This window comes from Myodes glareolus, chromosome 5, assembly GCF_982192425.1.
Source record: "Myodes glareolus chromosome 5, mMyoGla1.1, whole genome shotgun sequence".
In the NCBI taxonomy this organism is placed as follows: Eukaryota; Metazoa; Chordata; class Mammalia; order Rodentia; family Cricetidae; genus Myodes; species Myodes glareolus.
The window spans coordinates 113,246,781-113,268,965 of NC_142030.1; the positions used below are offsets into that span (position 1 = coordinate 113,246,781).

Genomic DNA, 22,185 nt, shown 5'->3' on the forward strand with positions numbered 1-22,185 from the left:
CATCCCAGACATTAAACTAGTTCTGTATTAGAGGCAGTGACTTGGCGGTTCTGACAAAGGGCTTCGTCAAGCATGGTGCCAAGTGTCTACCTGAGAAGCTTGCTCAGGGTGTGGCAGAGGGGGTGAAGGTCAGAGATGGGTGCGGTGACCTCGAGGAGAGCCAAGAGGAAGCTGCTGCTGGAGGCAGCCAGGATGCCAGGATGAGGGAAAGACTAGAGTTGTGTGAAGGGTTGGAGAGGGATGGGGGCGTAGACACTAGATTGTGTAGATTCTTTAATTGTAGTTAAGGAAACCCCAACAGGGATGCACCTTCTGAAGGCTGGCAGGAAGGCACGGTCCAAAGAAGGTAAACCTTGGTGGGGCTGTCTAGGGCCTGCCCGCGGGAGGCTGCACCCCGAGAGCTCAGTGCCTGGGGACTGCAGGGCTGCGCATAGCGCAGGTCTGGAACGCGCGTGGAATGTCAAAGCCACCGGTGCTCCGCACGCCAGCAGCCCACGCTCCGGCACCCCCTGGCGGACTCGGGCGGCGACGCGGGGGCAAGTGCGGGGCGGGGCCGGGCGCGCGGGGCGGGACCAGGCGGGTGGAGGGCGGTGACGCCCGGGGGCCACAGAGGCCGTGCGCCCAGCTGGCCCGCACCGCGCCATGGCCTCGCGCGCCCGGCGGCGCCGCCCGCTGTCAGTGCTGCTGCAGGCGCTCGGCTTGTTGCTTGTCCCGCTGCAGGTAAGGACCCGCGCCACCGTCGCCCGCCACCCCACCCCCCGCCAAGGTCCAGTTCTTCTGGCACAACCGCCCCACAAGCACTCGCCGAGACTGGGGGTTCCGGGGAGGGGGTGAGCAGGTGTGGAGACCCCAACTGGAGCGTGGAGCGAGGGAAAGACAACTGGAGGGATGCTGGAACTTGGAAGGAAGAGGTTTACGGAATCCCGACTCAGACAGGGGATCTGCAGAGCGCGGAGCTCTGATGGTTCTGATGGTTCTCACGGTGCAGCTGGTAGGTACCTCCTGCCTGTAGCTAACGTGACTCTCAAGGAGAACCTGTCTACAGACCTTGTTAGTGACCCTTTCCTAAAGACTACTCCCCTGGGGGTCTCCTTTCAATCCGTGTGAATCCCCGGGAGCGGGGAGTGCCTGTCTTGGCTTTCACACTTTCCTCTGTCTTAGTTTTCCCTCCATCTCTCCTGGGAGGAAGGAGAGGTGGAGGAGGGGTATCCTGAATGTTCAGGAAGGTAGAATTTGAAAGTTTCTTCGGCAAAGGTGACAAGCTTTTCTTTTCATGTCTTCCTTTTCTTCCCTCCTCCCCATGAACAGCTCACGAATCGACAGGAATTGCTTGTGCTTAGAAACCTTTGACCATGTTAGGATGAAATATGTCTTTGCAATGGTTGAAAGTAGGGTAGTGGTGCGCCTTGAGCCATTATTGATGCCAGGAACAAGCCTCGCAATCCTTGCTTCCTCCTGGCATGGGTCTGGGGCCCAGTGGCAATGGAAATATGAGATCACAGTAATACGCAGTACTCAGAAGCTGGGGTCTTTCTGGAGCTCTGCAGACACCATCAGCAGCCTAGAGGAGGAGGCAAAAGTCGGTTGTGGAGAACCCCCTCCTTGCAACCAAATCCCCACGCAGGAAGAGCTCCCAAATCCCTGAACCCCCTCTGGTCCATCCTGTACCCCGCGCCGCGCTAAGGAGCCGCTAGTGTGTGATCAAGAGTTTGGGCTGCTGGCAACTTAGGGGCTCTACTGGGGCTCCTAGGAGTGATTTCTCTTCCATATCATTCAGCCATTTAAAGCATGAAGCTAAGTGTTCAGTTCTGTCCTGGTGGATCCAGCTGTTCAGGACAATGAAGCTTGTGCATCCAACACTTGAAACGCCTAGTGTGCCTGGGAGTTTCTCTGAAGGCAGGGAAAATGTCAGTGAGGTTTCTTGGCTCAGCAGTTTTAGATTCCCTTTCTACCGTTAAACAACAGTCTTAGGCTTCTGTGAATGTCACTGCTCTGGGGGTTTGGGGAGAAGAGAGAGGAGAAAGATAGCTTAGCTGGAATCAGAACAGAAACTGTGCAAATGTGTTCAAGGTTGGAGCAGAACTTGATTCTAGTAAAGATACATTCCACTTTATTCCCAGCAGAATGGGTCTCTCAGAGTGGCTGAGGGAAAAGAAGCCACTACAACCTAGTGAAATTTACTACTTTAAGCACTTCAAATGTTGCTTAATGAAGTGTTCAACAGGTCAGACAGGGAGCTACCGTATCTGAACTAAAAAACTGGGTCTCCAGTGAATAGCTAGCTGCCCAGGAAAAAACCTGCCTGACCACACAGCAAAATGGAAAAAAGAAAAAAAGTACACGCATTTGATTCCAGTAATGAAATAGCAAAGCGTTTGGAACTAGCCAACACTTCTCATATTTTGTATGTATGTTTGAATACATGCATGTACTGAATGTGTCCTTGACCATGCTGGGGATGGAACCCAGAGCCCAGTACATGAGAACCCAGCATTCCACCACTGAGGTGTGTCTCCAACTTCACATGCTCTTCTCATCTCCGGATGACAAGTTGTGTGCTGCGTGGGTCACTTGCTATACTGTTTTATTTCATGAACAATAACATGAAAGTTGCTATATGCTCAGCATAGTCACAGATTTTAAATTGTCTTTATCAGCAGTTTGAATTGTGTGCAGAATTTGTGGGTACAATGGACTGAGGGTATGTGGTATAAATAGATCTCTCAGATCATCCTGTCTTTAACTTCTATTTCCCTTCAGCTTCTCTTTAAGTCATTTTAATTATATACAATTTTTATTTGTAACAAAATCATATTTTAAATATGAGGGGTGGGCAAAAGGTCAGACTCGCAGTGAATGGTTCTCAACTTGTGGGCCTCAACCGCTTTGGGGGTCAAATGACCCTTTAACAGGGTTGCCTATCAGATATCCTGCATATTAAATATCCTAAATATCAGATATTTACATTATGATTCATAACAGTGGCAAAATTATAGTTATGAGGTAGCAATGAAAATAATTTTATGGTTCGGAGTCACCATGACGTGAAGAACTGTATTAAAGGGTCATAGTATTAAGAAGATCAAGAACCACTGGGTCAAAGCATAAGCAACCTGGGGATCGCTCTGTCCTTTCAACTTGTGGGCCTGGGAACAGAGCTCAGAGCAGCAAGCTTAGTGGCAGGCTTTGCCTGATGAGCCATTTCACTGCCAAAGAGGACATTTTGTTGCTTCCCAGTAAGTCTATTGGCAATATGTGCTACTAAAATTCAAGTTACCATTTGAAAGACACCACAACAATGAAGATTCACAGTAAATATTGATTGTATGCATTTGAATCATTCACAGACTTCTGCATCAACCATTTCCACTCAGGTGACCTAATGCTCTTGGGTGTTTTGCTTGTGTCTGTCCTCCCCAGTGGAAGTCCCTACTATCTTATATCTGTCTGCTTGTGTTTGCAGCAGAATTTGTTTTCATAGCTAATGAAAATATGCCTTTAAAAAGTCCTAAGTTCCTGTGCTGGTAGCTTGGATATTTATTCAGTTGCACAGCTGTCATCGAGTTAACTATGCATACGTTCACCAGATTACCTAAGGCTTCAGGGCTGATGCCACCAGTGGACATTTGCAGAGTGTAAACCATGCTCTTAAGAAACAGAGCAAATGCAGAATTGAATCTGCCCAGGTTATAGTTACATGGCAAAGAGAATGGGAAAAGCTGTGATGGTAGGGAAAAGCTGTGATGGCAGGGAGAAGCTGTGATGGTAGGGAGAAGCTGTGATGGCAGGGAGAAGCTGTGATGGTAGGGAGAAACTGTGATAGTAGGGAGAAGCTGTGATGGTAATAAAGAGGTATGTGACAGCAAAGACAGTAGGAGAATCTGATGGTAGGAAGAAGCTGTGATGGTAGGGAGAAGCTGTGATGGTAATGAAGTATGTGATAAGAAAAACACAGTGGAGGAGGCGGGAGCTTTGGGAAGAAGAGTTTTCTCAAATAGTCTTTGGAGGATGGGGAAATCAAGCTTCTGAGAAGAAAGGATCCAAGAGGTGGGTCAGGAAGAGAACTTTCTAGGTCAAGGGGATGGTGCCTGTGGTTTAGACATGAAGGGATCTTGCCAATGAGAAACCCAGTGTTTATGACCTTACAGATTACCTCAAGGCTCTGAATTCAGGAAATGCACCAAACAGATGAGCTATTAAACTTTTATAGTTTTGAGATAACTCAGACATGGCCCTTACTGAGGTGGTAGGGCAGACGAATAAGCAAGTAGACCCTGGAAAAGCCTTCAGGGGACCCCTCCAAGGAAATCCCCTAGGGTGTGACTGTGTTTGCACTCCATGGCACACCCTCTCATTTCAGTTGGGAAGCCTGGGTGTGGATTAGCTGTCTGTTTGAGAACGTGGACACACAGTTGGTAGGATTTAAGATGCCTCTGCCCTCACTCCCTTTTGGCCTTCTGAACTACGTGTGACAGGATCATTCTCAGCTACCCTTTTCATTATCCACCTGGCAATTGTTCCTACACAAGGAAAAAATGGTAACAATAAAGTTATGTCTCTGAGGCCATTAAATCACTGTTTTATGAGGCCCTGGAAAGGGGAGTTCCAGACTCAGCTTGCTGGTAGAGCTGCTGTTTTGAGAAGGTGCTGAGTGAACTTTATCTGCAGTGGAAGTACAAGGAAATAAGCTCCTCGGCAAATGTTCTTACTTTTGGAGTGCATAGGGGAAAGGGAGCAACTTTCCCCCTCAGACGTCTGGTGGATTCTAGGAGTGTCTGTGCTTTTTGTCTCCTGTGTGTCTGTGCCCTACCCGATAGACCTTGGCTGTCTAACTATTTCATGCCCTAGGCATCTTCCCAGCCTCCCAAGAGCTGGGGGCTTCTCTCCTGCTTTCTGTAGCTTCTTGTCTTCTCTAGTCGGGCCTCCAGGTGCCTTTGAGCCGCAGGTCCCTAGCTCTGTCCCTGTGTCCCTGTGGGGACAGGCGTCTGTCCTGGGCAGGGTTTTTTTTCTGCACTCACACCCTTGTTTGCTGTAGGATTCCCTCTGGGTGCTGGAGTATCCTCTGCTAGAGAGCTAGAAAGACAATTTAAGTTCAGCTCACACTGTCTGCCCACAAACAGTGAGGCCGGAGGAACCAGGAAGGAGCTGTGGGCTTCTGCCAACAGGCTTGGTCCCTCTGCAGTTGGTCAGGTGCTTTGAAGTTGGAAGTCCTGTGGTGTTTTCTGTCCTGATTCTGAGAGATGAACCAAGTGTGTTTCCTGCCGTGCTCCCTTCCAGGCCCTATCCCCCCAACCCTACTCCTCCTCACCTCCACCCCTCCCCACCCTGACTCCCAAAGCTCCCGGTCTGCCTCTGTCACCAGAGGGCTGGCTGACACTGCTCTTCCCACAGCAGCGTGTTCCCGTTCTCCCTGACAAACAGCCCAAAGCCGCCGCAGTCAGCAGGTGCGAACACATTCTTTTCAGCTGCATGATGACAACTTTATTCTGCTTTTGTTTTGTTGGCTGCCATCAATCTTCAGCTCTGCCTGCTACACGCAGCACAGGCGCTCCTCTGTGCGCAGTGAGGGGAAAGAGTGTTCAGTGCAGGCACTTACTATAGCAAGTCCAACACCCCTCACCATTTAGACTGTAACTGGCTAAAAGAGACCGAACGACGGTCAAACCCAGCCTTAGGAGACCAGAATTCTGGCCATATATAAACAGTGGAGCATTTTCAGTGGGGGGTCGTCCCGACCCAAAGTATCCAGGGAGATTGCCCGCGGTGCCAGGGAAGAGAGGCTGGGTTGAGCCTGTCTTCTGGGGTGACCAGGAACTGCAGGAGGCCCCTTGGCGGAATGCTTTCTGAACTAGAGAGGACAGCATTCATGAATTCAAGGGTGTTGGGTAGGGAGAGAAGGCATGAGCCAGCACTCAAGGCTTTAAGTGCAAGCAGAATAGTTCAGAGATAACCCTACTGCACATGGTCTGGAGAGAGATATGATTGGACTTGGGTGAGGGGGAGGCGTAGCCAGGGCTGGTGTGGGCCAACAAAGAGGCCTCTGCCTTGGGTCAAGGAAGAACTAGAAAAGGCTCAAATCAGGTCAGGGCAATAGTGAAAGAGGAGTAGAGTTGAGTGCAGGGGCAATTTCAGAGCTGCTGGCCATGCCTGCAGTACAGGTGGCAAGGGATGCAATGCTCAGACCTCTTAGAACAGCGGGCTAGCAGAGCTGAGGTCAGGCACAGCAGCTTGCCACCTGGAGGAGAGATCTCCTTGAGGAGAGCGCTGGGTTCGAATCAGTCTTTTCAGGTCCGTGTGAAAACAGACATTTCCTTAAAAAAAAAAAAGGTGAAGGTTAAAGTGTTGAACTGTAGCTTAGTCAACCTAGTTTCCCCAGTGTGGAGGTAACATTTAAAGGCCCAAGGGCTAGCCTGAGACGTATGTGTGTTAGGGGGGCATCCACAGAGCCATTTCCTGCCGTAGAGGTGTTTCATGCTGAGACAGCCCGGACAAAAGCCCTGATCTGAAAGCCCTGAAGAGACAGAGATAAGTGGCCTGTGACCTCCCCAGGGCACAGCGTCCCCACAGGTGTGACCTGACCCCTGGTCTCACACACCAGCCTCAGGGAGACAGCCTGCTTCCTAAAGAAGCAGTGTTTGTATTGGACCTGGACTTCTCCCTTGTGAAATCATTTTCCTGGCAGGTTGCTGTTGCTTTCCTCTCTGCCTAGTTCCTCCTGGATTCCACCAAGAAAAAAAAATTCCCAAGCCAGCAGGTGACATATAGGTCCTTGGCAGAGACTGAACCACCAGGTTTCCGAGCTTCAGGAAGAACTGACTACAAGAACAACCCTTCCGGCTTACCAGAGAAGTGAAGTTCATTACATTTCCTGCTCGGAGTGGTGGGGGCACAAGGGCCACTTCCTTGCACCAGCAGAAATCTGAAGGCTTTCCATCAAAAATGAGGAAGAAAAACTAGCTTTTGGTGAATGGGCAGCCTAAACAAGGAAGTGGGGAAATTGGTGTGGCATTGCCCAGGGTCTGTGCATGTGGCAGGTTGGCCAGGCCAGGGTTTGGACCTGTCTTCTAAGTGGGAAGTGGACCTCTTTATTTAATTTTTCTTCTTGTGTGAGTGTGGTGTGCATGTATGTAGCAATGCACATGTGTATGAGCGTGTGCCAGTGAGAAGAGGACACTGAATCTCCTAGTCTACCACTTTCCACCTTATTCTTTAGAAACACGCACTCTCAGCTGGGCTGGCAGCCCGAAAGCCCAGGCAATCCTTCCTTTGTTCAGCTTACGTAGTGCTGAGGGCACAGACATGTGAGGCCCTGCTTGCTTTATTACTTGGTGCTGAGCACGGAACCGTGTTCCTCGTGCGTGTGCAGCAGCACTGACCTCCCTGGCCCTCCTTACTTCATCTAATGTCGCTAGCACCCGACGGAAAGGTCTGGTTTGTAACCCAGCAGTTGCCAACCCCATTCCCAGGCCGCTTATCTGCTTTCTTGTCAGACGCAGACAACCTGGGCCACAGCTCCCACGTTCTCTTTAAAGCTGGGTGAAGTTATTCACATCCGCCCTCACCAACCCGTGCCATTGTTTAAACATTCCCGATGCTGGGAACTTCCCTAAAGCCTGTCTAGCTCCAGCATGATAGTGTATCAGCCCCGCGCCTCCCTGCCTCAGCTGTGCACACTTGATTTACCCACAGCCACTGCCTGCTAGTCTTGGGCTTGGATCTGGGACCTCAACGCAGCCTCCTGTCAGAGGGTAAATGTTTGGGTTCACCAGCTTTTGAAGGAAGTCAAATTTCATTTTCCAAAGTTCGTTATGCCTTAGTCTTATAATTACGATAAATTTGGGTATACCTCTTGAGATCATTGCTCTTGATCGACACCCTGACTGGATTTAGAATTTTAAGGCCTGTAGCTGAGCACATGGACTAGAGAGGTCTCAGAGAGAGTGGCAGAGGAAGGCACTCTCTGAATGCGGCAGCACGTTCTACATTGAAAGTCACAGTCCCTGGCTCAGCTTCCTGTCCCACCACAGATGGACAGACAGCTCTGATGTATCGTGCCTTCCCAGCTCCAAAGGACCTCGGAACTGTGAGGGAAAATGAGTCTTTGTCAGGTGCTTTTTTTTTTTAAATTCCAAAACAATGATAAAAGTAACTAATATGTCTCCTTTGACCCAAACTTCTAGGCTCTATTTTGATGTCTGTGTACCATGTACACTGTCTTCCTTCACTGACATTTTTAGTTCCTGGAAAGACATTCCACAGATTTTGTGTGTGTGTGTGTGTGTGTGTGTGTGTGAGAGAGAGAGAGAGAGAGAGAGAGAGAGAGAGAGAGAGAGAGAGGAAGAACCAGACTGAACATGGAGAGAATGTTCTGGGTCACTCTGCCTTAAGCTCAGCTCTCTGGCAGTGAGTGGGTGAAGTGACTGGAAATCTATAAAGCAGACCCCTGATGGTAAAGGCAGAACAATCAAGTTCACTGGGGCCATATCTGGACTTGAACACAACTGTGTCTCAAAACTCAACCGTTAATTTCAAATGGTCACAGAATTTAAAATGGGAAAGACAATACTACAGAAATATTGCTCCCTTCCCAACAGCCAGATTTTTACCCATGAGAATCCTGGGGCCCAGTCTATGTGTAAAAATTATAAGTGGACAAAGTCCCAGAGTGCACAGTGATCTTAACTGTACAGAGCTGTCCTTTTGGGTTAGGGAGGGCAGAACTGGAAGCTGAGTTCCATGGACTAGAGTAAGTGTGTGTGGTACAGGTCACAGGCTGAGCCAGGAGCTGGAGATTCCTGGCCCTTGTGACAAGCACAAAAGGGACCAGAAGCTGAGCAGTGTGTTTAATGGCTCTGTATGCTGTCCCATGACAAAAGAGGTCTCTGGTTCTGGAAGTGAACACTAAACTGAATTTTGTAGCTCACTCCCCCAGGGTATCTCAGATTTTGCCCCAGACTGACAATTTCTTTCCAAGTTTGTGCTTGGGATATGTGAACTTGATCCACAGCAGGAAGGACACAGGGTTTTCTGTAAAGGAACGGTATGAGCTCACAGTGCACTTTTGGGGGTGTTCACTGATTGGGTGAGCACTGCCAGTCCAGAGATCACTCGCCGTCCAAGCAAGCTGCTCCGTCTTGCTTTTGAAGATGCAGAAAGTAAGGAAACCTGTCTCTAATGTAGTGTTTCCCACACAGTAGGCTTTTAATAAGGGCCAGTTTGTCCTTAGTTCTGTTCATTGCAAAGAATGTCTACATCCAGGGCCAGCAGAAGTCTCTCAGCGACTGTTACATCAGTGCTTCTCAACCTGTGGGTTATGACCCTTTTGGGGGTCGAACAATCCTTCCACAGGGGTTGCATATAAGATATCTACATTACAGTTCCTAACAGTAGCAAAATTACAGTTATGAAGTAACAATGGAAATAATTTTGATTGGGGATCACCACAACATGAGGAATTATATTAAAAAATTGAGAAGGTTGAGAACCACTGTATTACTTTATATCAACAGACACATACACACCCAGATTCCAGGGCCTTTGGGGTGGTCAGTATAGCATGAAGCAATAGAAGTGACCCAGGGAGAATACATTAGGATATCTTATTGGCTTCAGTAGAAATGGAGTGCTGAGGGGCTAGCCTAGGCTTACAGTTTATCAGGAGGGGTAAATAAATGAAAAGAAATTGTGGACTTGCAAATGAACTAGAGCAGGAGAAATCCCAGTGGGTTAGACCACCAGTCCCAGCATACAATGACCTAGGCCTAGGTGCAGGGAAAGCCAACTTAAACAAAATGACCAAGATGAGCAATTTCACACCTCGGCTCAGAAGCTGCTATGAACCTGGAAGATTGAAAAAGGTAGAAGAAATGGCAGAGTGAGAAGCCAGACTGTGTCCTAGATCAAGAGTCCTGGCCAGGCTGCTAAGAGGAAGTACGAGGAGTAACTAGAGGCAGGACGGAGCAGCTGTGTTTGGCACCGGGCGTATGGAGAGGCTGGTCTTCATATTTGTCTTTGATGTCTTCCTGACCTTGTCATTCAGAACATGAGTTTAGAAACGCAGAGTCTCAGATGTTCTGGGTCAGAATCTGCAGCTTCAGGATTTTCATGTGAGTATCCACATATTGGAGATCTGAATTCCACCCCAAGGCCAGGAGCAGCGCAGAGGTGGACAGGTAGGGCAGCTCCTTCCTTGACCCCTTTGAGTCCTGTGATCTTAGCAACTTGATGCTCGTATGCCTGTGTCCCCAGTGAGACCATCAAGGAACCGGTTTCCCATGCAAAAGCACAAGGCTCTTTACTGACAAACTCAAGCTGGGTCTGCAGCTCAACACTCATACACAGCAGATGGAGGAAATGCGGCCCCGAACTCAGGCGAGGGGAGTTTTTAAAGGAAAAAAACCATAAGCAGGGAGTTCCTTGTCTTGGCGTTTCAGGATTGGGTCAGGGGGTATAGGACAAGGCGATCTTTAAAATCACTGGTCAGGCGATTGGCGTGAAACCTCAAACTGCTGACAGGCTGTCTGAGGAACACCTGGACTGTAAAGTTTATCACCCTGTCTTCTGATTGGCTGTGTCTTGCTGACACAGAATATTCCATGTTTTTTTCTGGAACTGAGTTCAACCCCTGGTTGGTCACCAGATATCTTAAGATGGAGGCCCTTTTCTAGGTGGCATCTGTGAGGCTAAGTAAGGTTTCCTAGGTCCTCACATTTCCCCTTCTGACTGGTTCCTAGACATTCCAATCACGGAACCCTTCAAATTCTATGATTTCTTGGTAGAGGGGCCGGATGAGTCCACATGACCAGTATTTGGATGGCTCCCAGTCTCTCATAAACTGCACTAACTTGTCTAAAGTACAAGGCCCGAAGGTGACCAGGATAAAGAGCGGACCAAGCAGGGTGGAAATTAAGGTGGTGAGCCAAGGTGATGAGTTGAACTAGGGTTCGAACGAGCCTTGGTGGGCGTCACATTCTCTTTTGTGTTTGGCTCGCCCCTCTCTGACTTTGGCCATGGACACTTTAACTAATCCTGAATGGCCAACACAGAAACAACATTCTCTGCCAAGTACTGCACACAGTCCCCCTTGTTGGAGAAAGATGAGTTCTAGGCCCCATCTATTCTGCTTCACAGCTCTTGCTAAAGGTGTCAGAGACTCTTGGAAGTGGGAGGCAGAGCTTTCTGACATCTCTAGCTCCAAATCAATGGCTTTGTGCAGATGGGAGCAGTGCTGATTCTGGGTGATGAGGAGGCAGCCCCTGCCCCACCCACGAAGCTGGCTCCCAGCAATATTCTCAGGGTCAGGGCTGTCACAGGTTCCCTCTTAACCTTGGAGGAGGCCCCTTCCAGTTTGCTATATAAGTCCTTCTCCATGTGGACAGAAGTCCTTGGTCTTGTTCAGGGCCACTGTATGGGCACAGGGTGTCAGTCCTGTGGGACAGGCCCACCAGGTGTCATCGTAGGGAATCAGGTATTTCTGAGAGCTGGGGAGTGTTAGGGTCCAATTGCAGAGGGACTGTCACTTTGGGGGGGGACCCTCCCTATACAGAGGTGTTGGCCTGAGATCTGATGGAGCGTCAGCTGTCCTTTGGATTGTCAGAGCACTGAGTAGAATCTGAGGTCTGAGCTTAAGTCCCCATGACATCAACATAGTAAGGGGGTGAGTGCAGTATCTTAGCAAACCCAGCAAGTAACAGTCAGGTCAGGCTTGGTGGTGTGCAGGGTTAGGGCTAGGTCAAGAAAAGTTAGGAGTGAGTCTTCTGTCTGGACCGAGTTAGCCTGGGGGCCTGTGGTCACTGCAGGGGCGGACAAGCTGAGCCAGGTCCCCAGGGGCAGTGAGATGCTCAGGTGCGGGGTGCTTGACTTGGATGCAGGTGCCGGAGGATCACCCACCTGTTTGGGGCTTATCGCGACTCTGAGGGGTGACCGGTTTCTGCAAATGGTGAAAGTCAGTCCCCAGTTGAAGGTGTAAGTCACAAACAATCCCACACCAGTTTGGAATTATGACTGACTTTCACCATCTGCAGAAACCAGACTCCAGGCTTCTTTCCTCTGAGTTGAGACCCAAGGTTTTTAAGGTTGGCAGCAGCATTGGTGAGCTGACAGGCTTTACAGTTGGTAACAATATTTATAATTTTTTGTTGTACGTCTTTGATTTTGATTTTTGACTGTCTAAGCAAGTCCCGCATCCCCCATGCTCCCATATGTGAGGACTGGTGGATCTTGCTGCACAGTCTCTTCCCCAGCTGTTCAGGCAGGATAATCTTGCTATCTGCAGCTCTCCACCCTCCGTCTAGACACTGGGTCATAGGGAGGGTCTTAATCCGGGCCACATCTTCCTCGGTATGCCCAGGGTTCTTGGGTAGATTAGGTGTCCATGGGTCTATCAGTATATGTGCAAAGGTGGACTGCCACCTGCCGGGTGGCTTTGTCTGCCAGGTTGTTTCCCATTGGTATGGGTCCATCCCTTCTCTGGTGCCCTGGGCAATAGGTGACGGCCAGTTTCTTGGGTAACCATAGGGCTTTGAAGAGAGCCTGGATTTCATCTTTATTTTTGATAGTTTTTCCTTCCAGGGTTAGCAGTTCCCTTTCTTTGTAGATGCGCCATAAAAAACTGTACCAATTGTTGGTTCAGAAGTTAATGCTCGGCCCTTGATTCAGCTCTGGTGCCTTAGTTAGGGCTATCAGCTCTGCCTGCTGGGTGGAGGTCCCAGTTGGCACTGACTCTGCCCATATTACTTCCTCTTTGATGGTGACTGCTGCCCCATACTTTCTGCCTCAGTATGCCAGGTAACTTCCTCCTCAGGCAATAAAGTGTCCCACAAGTCTGGCCTAATGCTGTGTACTGAACCAGGACCCCAGAACAGTCATACAATAACACTTCCAGGTCAAGATCGGGCAGCAGAGTAGCCGGGTTCATAGCTGAGGCACCTGGAAAGTTATTCAGGCAGCAACAGTCTAATAATGGGTCATTCTGACACTGCTCAGCCACTGACCAGGGGCTTACTTGAAGAACTCCCTCAAGTGCATGGTAAGACTTTGTCCCAAGATCAGCTTGTCAGCATCTTTGACCAGTTGGACCATAGTCACTATTATTTGGAGGTAAGATCAAGCTGCCACAGGGTCCAGTTTCTTTGACAGGTAGGATACAGGCCATCACCAGGTCGACCCCCTTGGCTATCCCATTGTTTTCTTTTACCTACAGGTGATGAAATAGTTTGGCCACACCTGGCAGACCCAGTGCTGGGGCTGAGATAAGGCTTTGCTTGAGTTTTTCAAAGGCCAACTGGTGGTCCTTAGTCCAGGTGAAATCCCACTCTTCTTTGGTGGCCTCATATAAGGGTTTGGCCAGTTCTTCGAAGCCTGCGATCCACAGGATACAGAAACCCGCAGAGCCTACTCACCTCCTAGGGGTAATAGGTGTTGGGATCTTAAGCACCACTGCCCTTTCTTTAAGATGTACCCCAGGGATTTTACTTGATACTTGCACGTTTGGATTTTCTTGAGTGAAGCACAGTACCCTAGGTCTCCCAGGGTTGGCAGCAGTTAGGCAAATCTCTCAATCTGCGACTGCAATCAGCAGGTCATCAACATGCTGAACCCAATTGATATCTGGATTCTGTACTTAGTACTCAACCAGATCCTCATGCACAGCTTCATCAAAGATGGTGGGGGATCCTTACAGAAGTCTAGTCCACATCAGCTGGCTGTTGATCCAGATCTCTGGATCATGCCATTCAAAGGCAAAGTACTGTTGGCTCTTGGGGTCCAGAGGCAGACTGGAAAAGGCATCTTTTAGGTCCAGGACAGTATACCATTGCTGGTCTGAGACCATTGAGCTGAGTAGGGCATATGGGTTAAGCACTGTGGGGTATGTGTCAATTACCCTCTTGTTGACCTCCCGCAAGACCTGGACCGGTCTGTAATCGTTGCTATGAGGATTCTTGATGGGTAACGAGGGTATGCACAAGCCTGAGGACACCCAAGTCCAGTAGCCTCCTGATTTGTGGTAAGATGCCTTTCTTGGCCTCTAGGGGCAGGAGATACTGGTGAACCTTGACTGAATCTGCCCCTGGCTTAACTTCCACATAGATGGTTGCTAGCCCCACTCCTCCTGTTTTGGCCCAGGCTTATTGGAACTCCTGAAGCTACCTGTCCAGCCGGGGTCAGGGCCAGTGGCTACCTGATGAAATCTGTACTCTTTAGTCAAACTACTGGTCACCAATACCTGAATGGGTTTACCATCCTCATTGAGTGATTCAACCCCTCCATTAGAGAAATATATCTCGGATTTCATTTTGGTCAGTAAATCACGAACCAACAAGGGGTATGGGAATCTGGGATTATCAGAAATTGGGATTATCAGAAATGACTTGGTTGCCCAGCTGGCTCCCAAGTCCACTGTTCTTCGGGTAGTCAGTGAATAAGGTTAATTCCAGTGGCACCCAGACCCAGGTCTTTATATCTGACATGGGCCCATCAACCGTCAGTAACACTGAGTTCTGAGCTCATGTCCACCATGAAGTCAGATGTTGGTGGAGGCTGCTCTTTCGTTTCCTGACCACCCAGACCTGAAATAATCACACAGAAACTATATTGATTAAAATACTGTTTGGCCAATAGCTTAAGTGTATCTCTAGCTAGGTCTTACATCTTAAATTAACCCATTTCTACTATTTTATATTTTACCATGAGTCTTGTGGTTTACCGATACTGGTGTGTGGATGTCTTCTCCCGCAGCTACATGGCATCCCTGTGACTCTGCCTACTCTCTGTATAGATTCTTTTCAGCCTGGCTATATTCTGTTAAGCCATTGGCCAAAAGCAGCTTCTTTATTAACCAATGACAATAAAGCATATTCATTGCATACAGAGGGGAATCCTACACCAGTTTCCCTCCACTCTATGGTTACTCTGGACTTGGGGAGTGGGGGGCTGAACCTCATATCCCCTAATTGCTGTCCACATCCCGCAGGCTGAGGACCTTAGTGTTGCCTCTAGTTGCCTTCTGGGGGTCATTCTTTGGCCCAATGTCCTTCCTCTTTACAATACAAACATTGATTCTTTCCCAGACAGGGCCTTTCTTTGTTACCTTTTGGTTTCTCATCCTCCTCTCTAGCCGCCAGGCATCACAGTTGCCTTCTGCACTATCCCTTCCATTATATGCTTCAGAGCCACCACTACTAAATCCCTGCTCTTCTCTCTGAGGCGCTCTAGCCTCTGTAATTTTCTCTTAATATCTGGAGCTAACTGGTTAAAGAAAACCAGGATCATTGTATCAGCATTTTCCTGGGACTCTGGGTCACAGGTGTACACCTCCTGAAAGCCTCCAGGAGGTTTTCAGGAGCACCTCTGGATTTTCATCTGTTTCCTGTCTTACACCCTAGACCTTACCAGATTTGCAGGCCGTCTTGCAGGTGCTCTGATGATAAGCCAGGAGACTCCCCTACCTTCTGTTGTGCTGTGGTCCCACGCAGGGAAGGCTGCATCTATGAGAGCCTAGTTAGCGGCCGGCTCTCCCATAGGGTCTGGTACCAATTCCCGGACCTTGGTCTGTATCCAGTCTCTCTCCTTCACTGTGAAGAGGGCTTACAAAAACTGCCGACAATCATCCCAAGTGGGTTAATGGGTGAAAAGAATTGTCTCAAAAAGGCTAATGGTCCCTCAGAGTTTTCTGAGAAGAGTGTATTTTGGGTTCTCCAATTATAAAGATGGCAATTATAAAGTGGCAAAGGGTAGTAGTGATGTGACTAATTCCCATCCTGGTCTGGGGGTCCCACTACCCTGAGGGGACAGATTGTGGTCACCAGGTCAGGGATGCAGCTATGGGTCCTGTGGGCTGGTCCCCCCTCTAGAGTAGCCAGGATCGGCAGAGGAGGAGCTGCCTGAATTGGCAGTGGATCTGGTGGTGGAATAGATGTGCCCGGGGTGTAGAGTGGAGTGGAAAAAAATCTCTTCCTCTGTGTTGCCTCCTTGGAGGACCTCAGGCTTGGGGACTGAGGGGTTTGGACAGGTGGATACTTCTCAGCAGTGGCCAAGATCTTAACCTGCCAGGGCAAGAATGGTTTAATCCAGGAAAGGAGGTCCTCTACCAGGTCTCTCCAGAAAACTGTGTAGGGCAAGTGGTCGGGGTGCCCTACCTATGGCCTGAAGATAATTTCCTCTATTGATCCTATATGGTCAGGTTGAAAGATTCCTTGGGGGCAGTCAATATTGAAAGTTGGTCATTCCAACCTGCAAAAGGTGACAAGTTTAGACTTTTCATCAGGACTGATAGGTTGTAAGCCTGTGTTTAGATATGCTTATAATGCATCAAAAGTAAGTCTAGAGGAGAAGAAGTCATTTTCCCCATAGTGTCCGTCATAGTCAGGAACACAAACACAGACAAACTCAGGAGACTGAGAACACAGGGAAAGTTTGCCCCAACAAGAGTAAAAGCAAAGTGACAAATAGAAAGACAACTTGTTGTCACTCTGTGGGAGCAACTTGCTTATGTGCCCAAACACCGTTCAAACCCGAGGCTCTCCATCCTTAATTAAATGGAAGTAGGGCTCTCAGTCCTTTGTGATCAGAGTTGTTCAGCATGTCTGCTCTAACCATTGTTGATCACAATTATGGATTCGGGCACGTCACAAGAAGCTAAAGTAGGGAATGTGAGATAAAGAACAAAGACACTTACCTACCGGTTGTAGACCCTTTCGGCTAAGGCTTCCAGCTGGGGTCTGTGGGGTTGTGAGAGTTCCTGATAAACTCCCCAAATGTCATGCGCATGTCGTGGGACCCTCATTGAGACCATCAAGAAGCTGGTTTCTCATGCAAACTCACAAAGATCTTTGTTGGCAAGCTCTAGTTTGGTCTGCAGCCCAATACTTCAACACAGGGATGAAGGAAATGCGGCCCTGAACTCAGGCGAGGGAAGTTTTTAAAGGAAAAAAAATAAAACACAAGCAGGGAGTTCCTTGTCCTGGCATTTCAGGATTGGGTCAGGGGATAAGGGACAAGGCGATCTTTAAAATCATCTGTCAGGCGATTGGCGCAAAACCACAAACTGCTGACAGGCTGTCTGAGGAACACCTGGACTGTAAAGTTTATTGCCCTGTCTTCTGATTGGCTGTGTCTTGCTGCCACAGCATACTTCATGGTTTTTTCTGGAACTGAGTTCAACTCCTGGTTAGTCACTTAAGATGGAGGCCCTTTTCTAGATGGCGTCTGTGAGGCTAAGTAGGTTTTTCTAGGTCCTCACAATGCATCTGTAGAATGGATGCAAAACCTAGATGTGTCCTAGGCATCAGTGGGCCAGCGAGCTCCTAGAAGCCAACCATAGAAGTCATTGCTTTTTATTGCACAGGAAAAGCAATCTTTATCTCAAATAAAATACTAAAGAAAATAATCAAGGAGAAAAGCAGGTACTCTTGTATGTTGTTGGTGTGTTGTAAAGTGGGCCAGTCCCCATGGGAAAGCTTTATAAATATAAACCTAGAATGATAATATGATCTCCAGCTAGACTCCCAAAAGACTTAAAACACACTGAACTCTACTTGTGTGCTATTGTTCTTCAGAGAACTGCTGACTGTAGCCAGAATGTAGTAACAGCTCAAATATCCATCAACAGATGGCTGGGTAAATAGAATGTTGTATATCCATTTGGTAGAATATTATTCAGTCATAAAAATGAAGTTCCATACATGATACAGTGTGGACAAACCTTGAATATTTGCTGAATGACTCAAGCCAGACAGTGAAGAACAAACATTGTGTGTTTTCACTTGTGTGGAAGTCAGCCCGACGTTTCAAGGCAGGTGGAAAAGGAATGAGGAAGTGTTTACTTTATGGCTGTAGTGGTTTTGTTGGGAAAGATGAAAGTGTTCTGGGAAAAGTCAAAAGTAATAGTTGCACATTGTTGAGATTATAATTAGTGACAATGACTGGGTACTTCAAATGGCTAAAAATGACAATTTGAAAATTTTATTTTATCTTAATAAACTTTTAAAAAGTTTTTATTTGCATTTACTTTATGCTGAGTTTATTCCCATGCCATAGCTTTTCCCGCCTTCAGTTTCCCTGGAATATATTTTTTTTCTGTGCAAATCCTCTCAAGGCTTAGGTGCATGCATTGTCCCACTGTGGTGGAGTAGGGGGGGCACATGTATTGGTGAGTCCTCCTTCCCCACACCCCACCTACATGAACTAAAGGTTTAGCTGCAGACTCTACCGCTGAATCCCTAAGTTCAGCATAAGTCTCTGCATTCTTAAGCATGTGCAGCAAAAATTCAGCATGCTTTTTGGGCCACCAGCTCTGTGTCTAGCCCCACTGTTTAGCGTGGCCGTACCTCCCAACTCCATCATTTTACCACCTGAAAGGACATGTGTTGCTTTTGTTATCTATCTGTCTATCTGTCTATCTATCTATCTATCTATCTATCTATCTATCTATCTATCTATCTATCATCTATCATCTATCTGTCTATTTTTTGAGACAGGGTTTCTCTATATAGCCCTGGCTGCCCTGGAACTCACTTTGTAGACCAGGCTGACCTCAAACTCAGAGATCCATTTGCTTCTGCATCCCAAGTGCTAGGATTAAAGGTGTGCACCACCATGCCCAGCTACACATTGTTTTTTTTAAGTCACATCTTCCAGATTCTTGGTGGCTTTTCAGATACCCATGCTCTTGATAGTCAAAGAAATTTCATGGCTGTTCTTAAAGTGAACATGAAGATTCAAACCTCTTTACTTGAATGATTTTGTAGGGTATTTTTGGGTCAAGAGAGCAAGTCAGCTCAGGCTAGTTCATCATACAATAGACTGTAAATTACCCACAAAGTGTTTAGAATGCCAATGGATGGACAAACATAAAAGAGCCAATTCCTGCATTTCATAATGGGAAGCAACCTTCAATGTTGGAATGTTTGCTCTGTCCAACCTTTTCCTCCAGTCCTCTCTGTTGGAGCTCGGTGAAGATTCCCGTTCTTCACTTGTCCCGAAGGACTGACCACCTTCCTGCTGCCTGTTGGGTCTTCGCAGCCCTTATAGTGTGAATCATGGAGTCACTCAGAAGAACAAGCTCTCCCTCCCTCCCTCCCATATTGCCTTTGCCGCCCCTCCCTGGAAGGCCAGGTATCCTGTGTATTCTCCTCTCGAGTTGAGAGCTTGCTAGGTCCAGGATATGCCCTACATCTGCCTTCATGTACCCCATCTTGCTCTATCTTTCCTTCCATTTTTCTCTCTGCCCCAGCCCTTCCTCTCCCCATCCAGGGAGTGGTAGCTTCCTCTGTGAGTCTTTCCCCTCAGTATCTACTTCCCTCCTTCTGCTTCTAGCACATACACACCCAGGGAAGGTTTGGACTCCAGCCTGGTGCCCGGAACAGGCTTTCCCTCCTTCCCCTTGTACCCTTAGTAGGAACTGGACTCGGATCTTTCCAATGGTTGGCTGTTGTGAGAGCTCTACATTGGGTTTTTTTTCTGCCCTTGTGTCTGTGTCTACCTGCTACTAAAAGGTCGTGAGGGCAGAGACAGGTCTGTCATCTAATCAGGATTCTAGCCAACACTGGGAGCTCAGCACTGATGCATTTGATGGTGTGAGGGTAACAAATTTGAAAAGAAGGTGACCTCTGATTAGGCAGATCTCAGGCATAAAAATAAATTAAATTTAAAAAAAACAAGTAACAATACCAAAAACATGACCTTTTCCTGTAACTGTGAAAAAATATGTGAGCACTGCCCTAAATCCTCTTCCGAGTGGTGTGTAAGTGGGGAGAGACGTCCGCCTAAATCTTCTTCCGAATGGCGTGTACGTGGGGAGAGACGTCCGCGTCGCTAGGAGGAGTCACCGGGCTGGGATGGGACACTTCCAAGCTGAAGTCTTGAAGGTCAGACCTGGACACAGTCATCAAAAGCATTTCCAAATGTCTCTGTCTTTGAGGATCAGAGTAATTACAGGGTTTGTGAGGGTCGTGATCTTCTTCACAACCATCTCAAACAAACTGCACTCAACACAGCTCGGGAAAGCACGTGTGGGTAGATTTTCCTCTAAGAGTCATGTGTAGGAATGTACTTATTTGACAGAGATTGTGTTTGGTCACTCTGGGAGTGCCACAGTTGCCCGTGTTTGGTGTGTGTAGTGCTGCTGAGGGGAGCCAGAGGTTTGCTGCATTAGGCTAGCGCCCGCCTGCCACTGTGCGGATCCCAGTCTAGCTCTCCCATTCTGAATCCACGGCTTCTGTGGTTTCTCCCCTGTACCACTGGGATAACCTGGGGTTCCACATTCCCGAAAGGCTCTGTAACTCGTGGTCTCTCAGGTGGGGTGAACACTCACACAGAGGGACATTGGGATACACCAGTGATCTCCAGACGATTTCCTGACCTCACTGCTTCCTAGGTTCATGGCATAGTTTCCGTACATGCCTCTTCAATGCTCTTCAGAAATGTGAGATGCAGTTTTTGTTTGTACAAAAGAAAAGCAAGTCTTCTATCCGTTTTCACCACATCTGTTAGACTGAAAACGGAGGTAAAGGGTTTATGCAAAGTGAGACTGTCTAGACGGGCATCAGGTCATAACTCAATCAATGTCCTATTTAACAAGAGTCAAGGGCAGATAGAATCTAGCAAGCGCTTTATCAGCAGATGTACGGGGTAAACTCTCACCTATACCCAAGTGCTCTCCCAGCTCACTGAATCCCAGGCACAGAACTACAAAAGTGACTGGCCACTTGTGAGGTTCTCGGTGAGGCAGGTCACAGCCTGGCTGTGCCCCTGAAACCTCCTGTCCTTCAGTCTGTCTGGGGACCCTGCTAAAGGAAGCAAGTGCATGGGAACTGCCAGACCTCCAGTATCGGTGCCTTCTTTCCTACGCTTTGACCTCCCGGGAAGGCGTGGGTGCAGGTGATTGATACCTACGAGTTCCGCTCAGATGAGCAAGGAAACAGCCCTCTGTGCCAGCGCGCCCACCGACAGCTGTTGAGCAATCCTGTTCCCACCATCTACTGGAGAGGCCTCTCAGTTTCTGGGCGGTCGCCGCGAGCTCGCATTGAGTCGCTGTCATGGATTATTGCACCTGGCTCTCACTGCAGCTTGATGGGCAGAATTATGAGCACTGCTGTGAACATTTAGGGTTTTTTTTTTTAATTTTTGGCTTTTTGATTCTCAAGTTATAGAAATGTAATACCGGGTGTTGTGTTGTTCTGTTCAGAACAAACTGAAAGTCCCATTTCAAGAGCCACCAAGCCTGTCCTGGGAGTCCCTCTGGCCAGCCTCAGTCACCACATCCCCTCCTTCACTGTGAATTCTGCAGCCACAGTCTCTATATTTCTTCTGGTCAGATCTGACATCTGCCAGTATTTCATTTTTTTCCCCAAGAAAAACTGATCGTACCTGACTTTGGGACTACAAAGACCCCAGTGCCACCTCCATTCCGTTTAAGGACATTGAACCAGGAAACATGAGTGGGATCTGTCCTTCCTCCTACAGTCATGTGACTCCTGACGGAGAACAAGCCAGGGCTGGGTGTCACTCATTGATGAGCCCCTGTCTGGCCATCTAGAGGCTGGACTTCATTCCCAGCCCTGCGAAAAACACAAGCAATCAAGCAAATACAACAACAAATCAGAAAGCCACATGATATAGAGGAGGGCAGTGGAAGCTTCGGAGGAAGCAGCTAAGGAGAAGGTAGCCCTGAACACCTCCGTTGGAAGGCACATCAGGAGAACTACTCGTGAGGGGAAGTGTTTTGGCCTTCCTGGCTCTCCTTAGCAGGTGGAGGGAAACAATCGAGGAAGAGAGCACCGTGTTTGTTGTTCATCCCATTCCATGAGGAACAGAGGCTGGCAGAGCTCTGTGAGCTCCAGGCCAGTCTGGTCAACAGAGTGAGTTCCAGACCTGTCAGGGTGGAAAAGACCCTGTCTCAAGCAAAGAAACACAACAGAGAAAAAAGAAATGAAAACATTTGTTTGTAGGTTGCTCAGATCTTTAAATGCTGTCTTGCGTTGGTTTGTTTACTTCTAGGTGGCTCAGAGAGAAGTACTTTCTCAGGGAGAGCCATTCATAGTAGGGGAATTCTCAGTGTCTGAGTACAGTCACTGGTGATTTCTTTGTATCCTATTCTGAATAGGATCAGTCCCAATAGTGCGTAGAGAGGATTGTTTAAACTTTTATCTATTATTTTTGTGTGTGCTGTATTGCTCAAGCACAAAA

At 48.2% G+C, this 22,185-nt stretch overlaps 1 protein-coding gene across 1 annotated transcript in view; it reads left to right on the forward strand.

Moving 5' to 3' along the window:
* Window positions 1–605: 605 nt before the first annotated feature.
* Window positions 606–22,185, forward strand: part of Tnfrsf11a (TNF receptor superfamily member 11a) — a 70,362-nt gene continuing 48,782 nt past the window's right edge. The window contains exon 1 of the mRNA XM_085688419.2: window positions 606–720. Coding sequence (XP_085544545.2) covers window positions 643–720 — 78 coding nt within the window. The 5' untranslated portion in view covers window positions 606–642. The remainder of the gene's footprint in view (window positions 721–22,185) is intronic.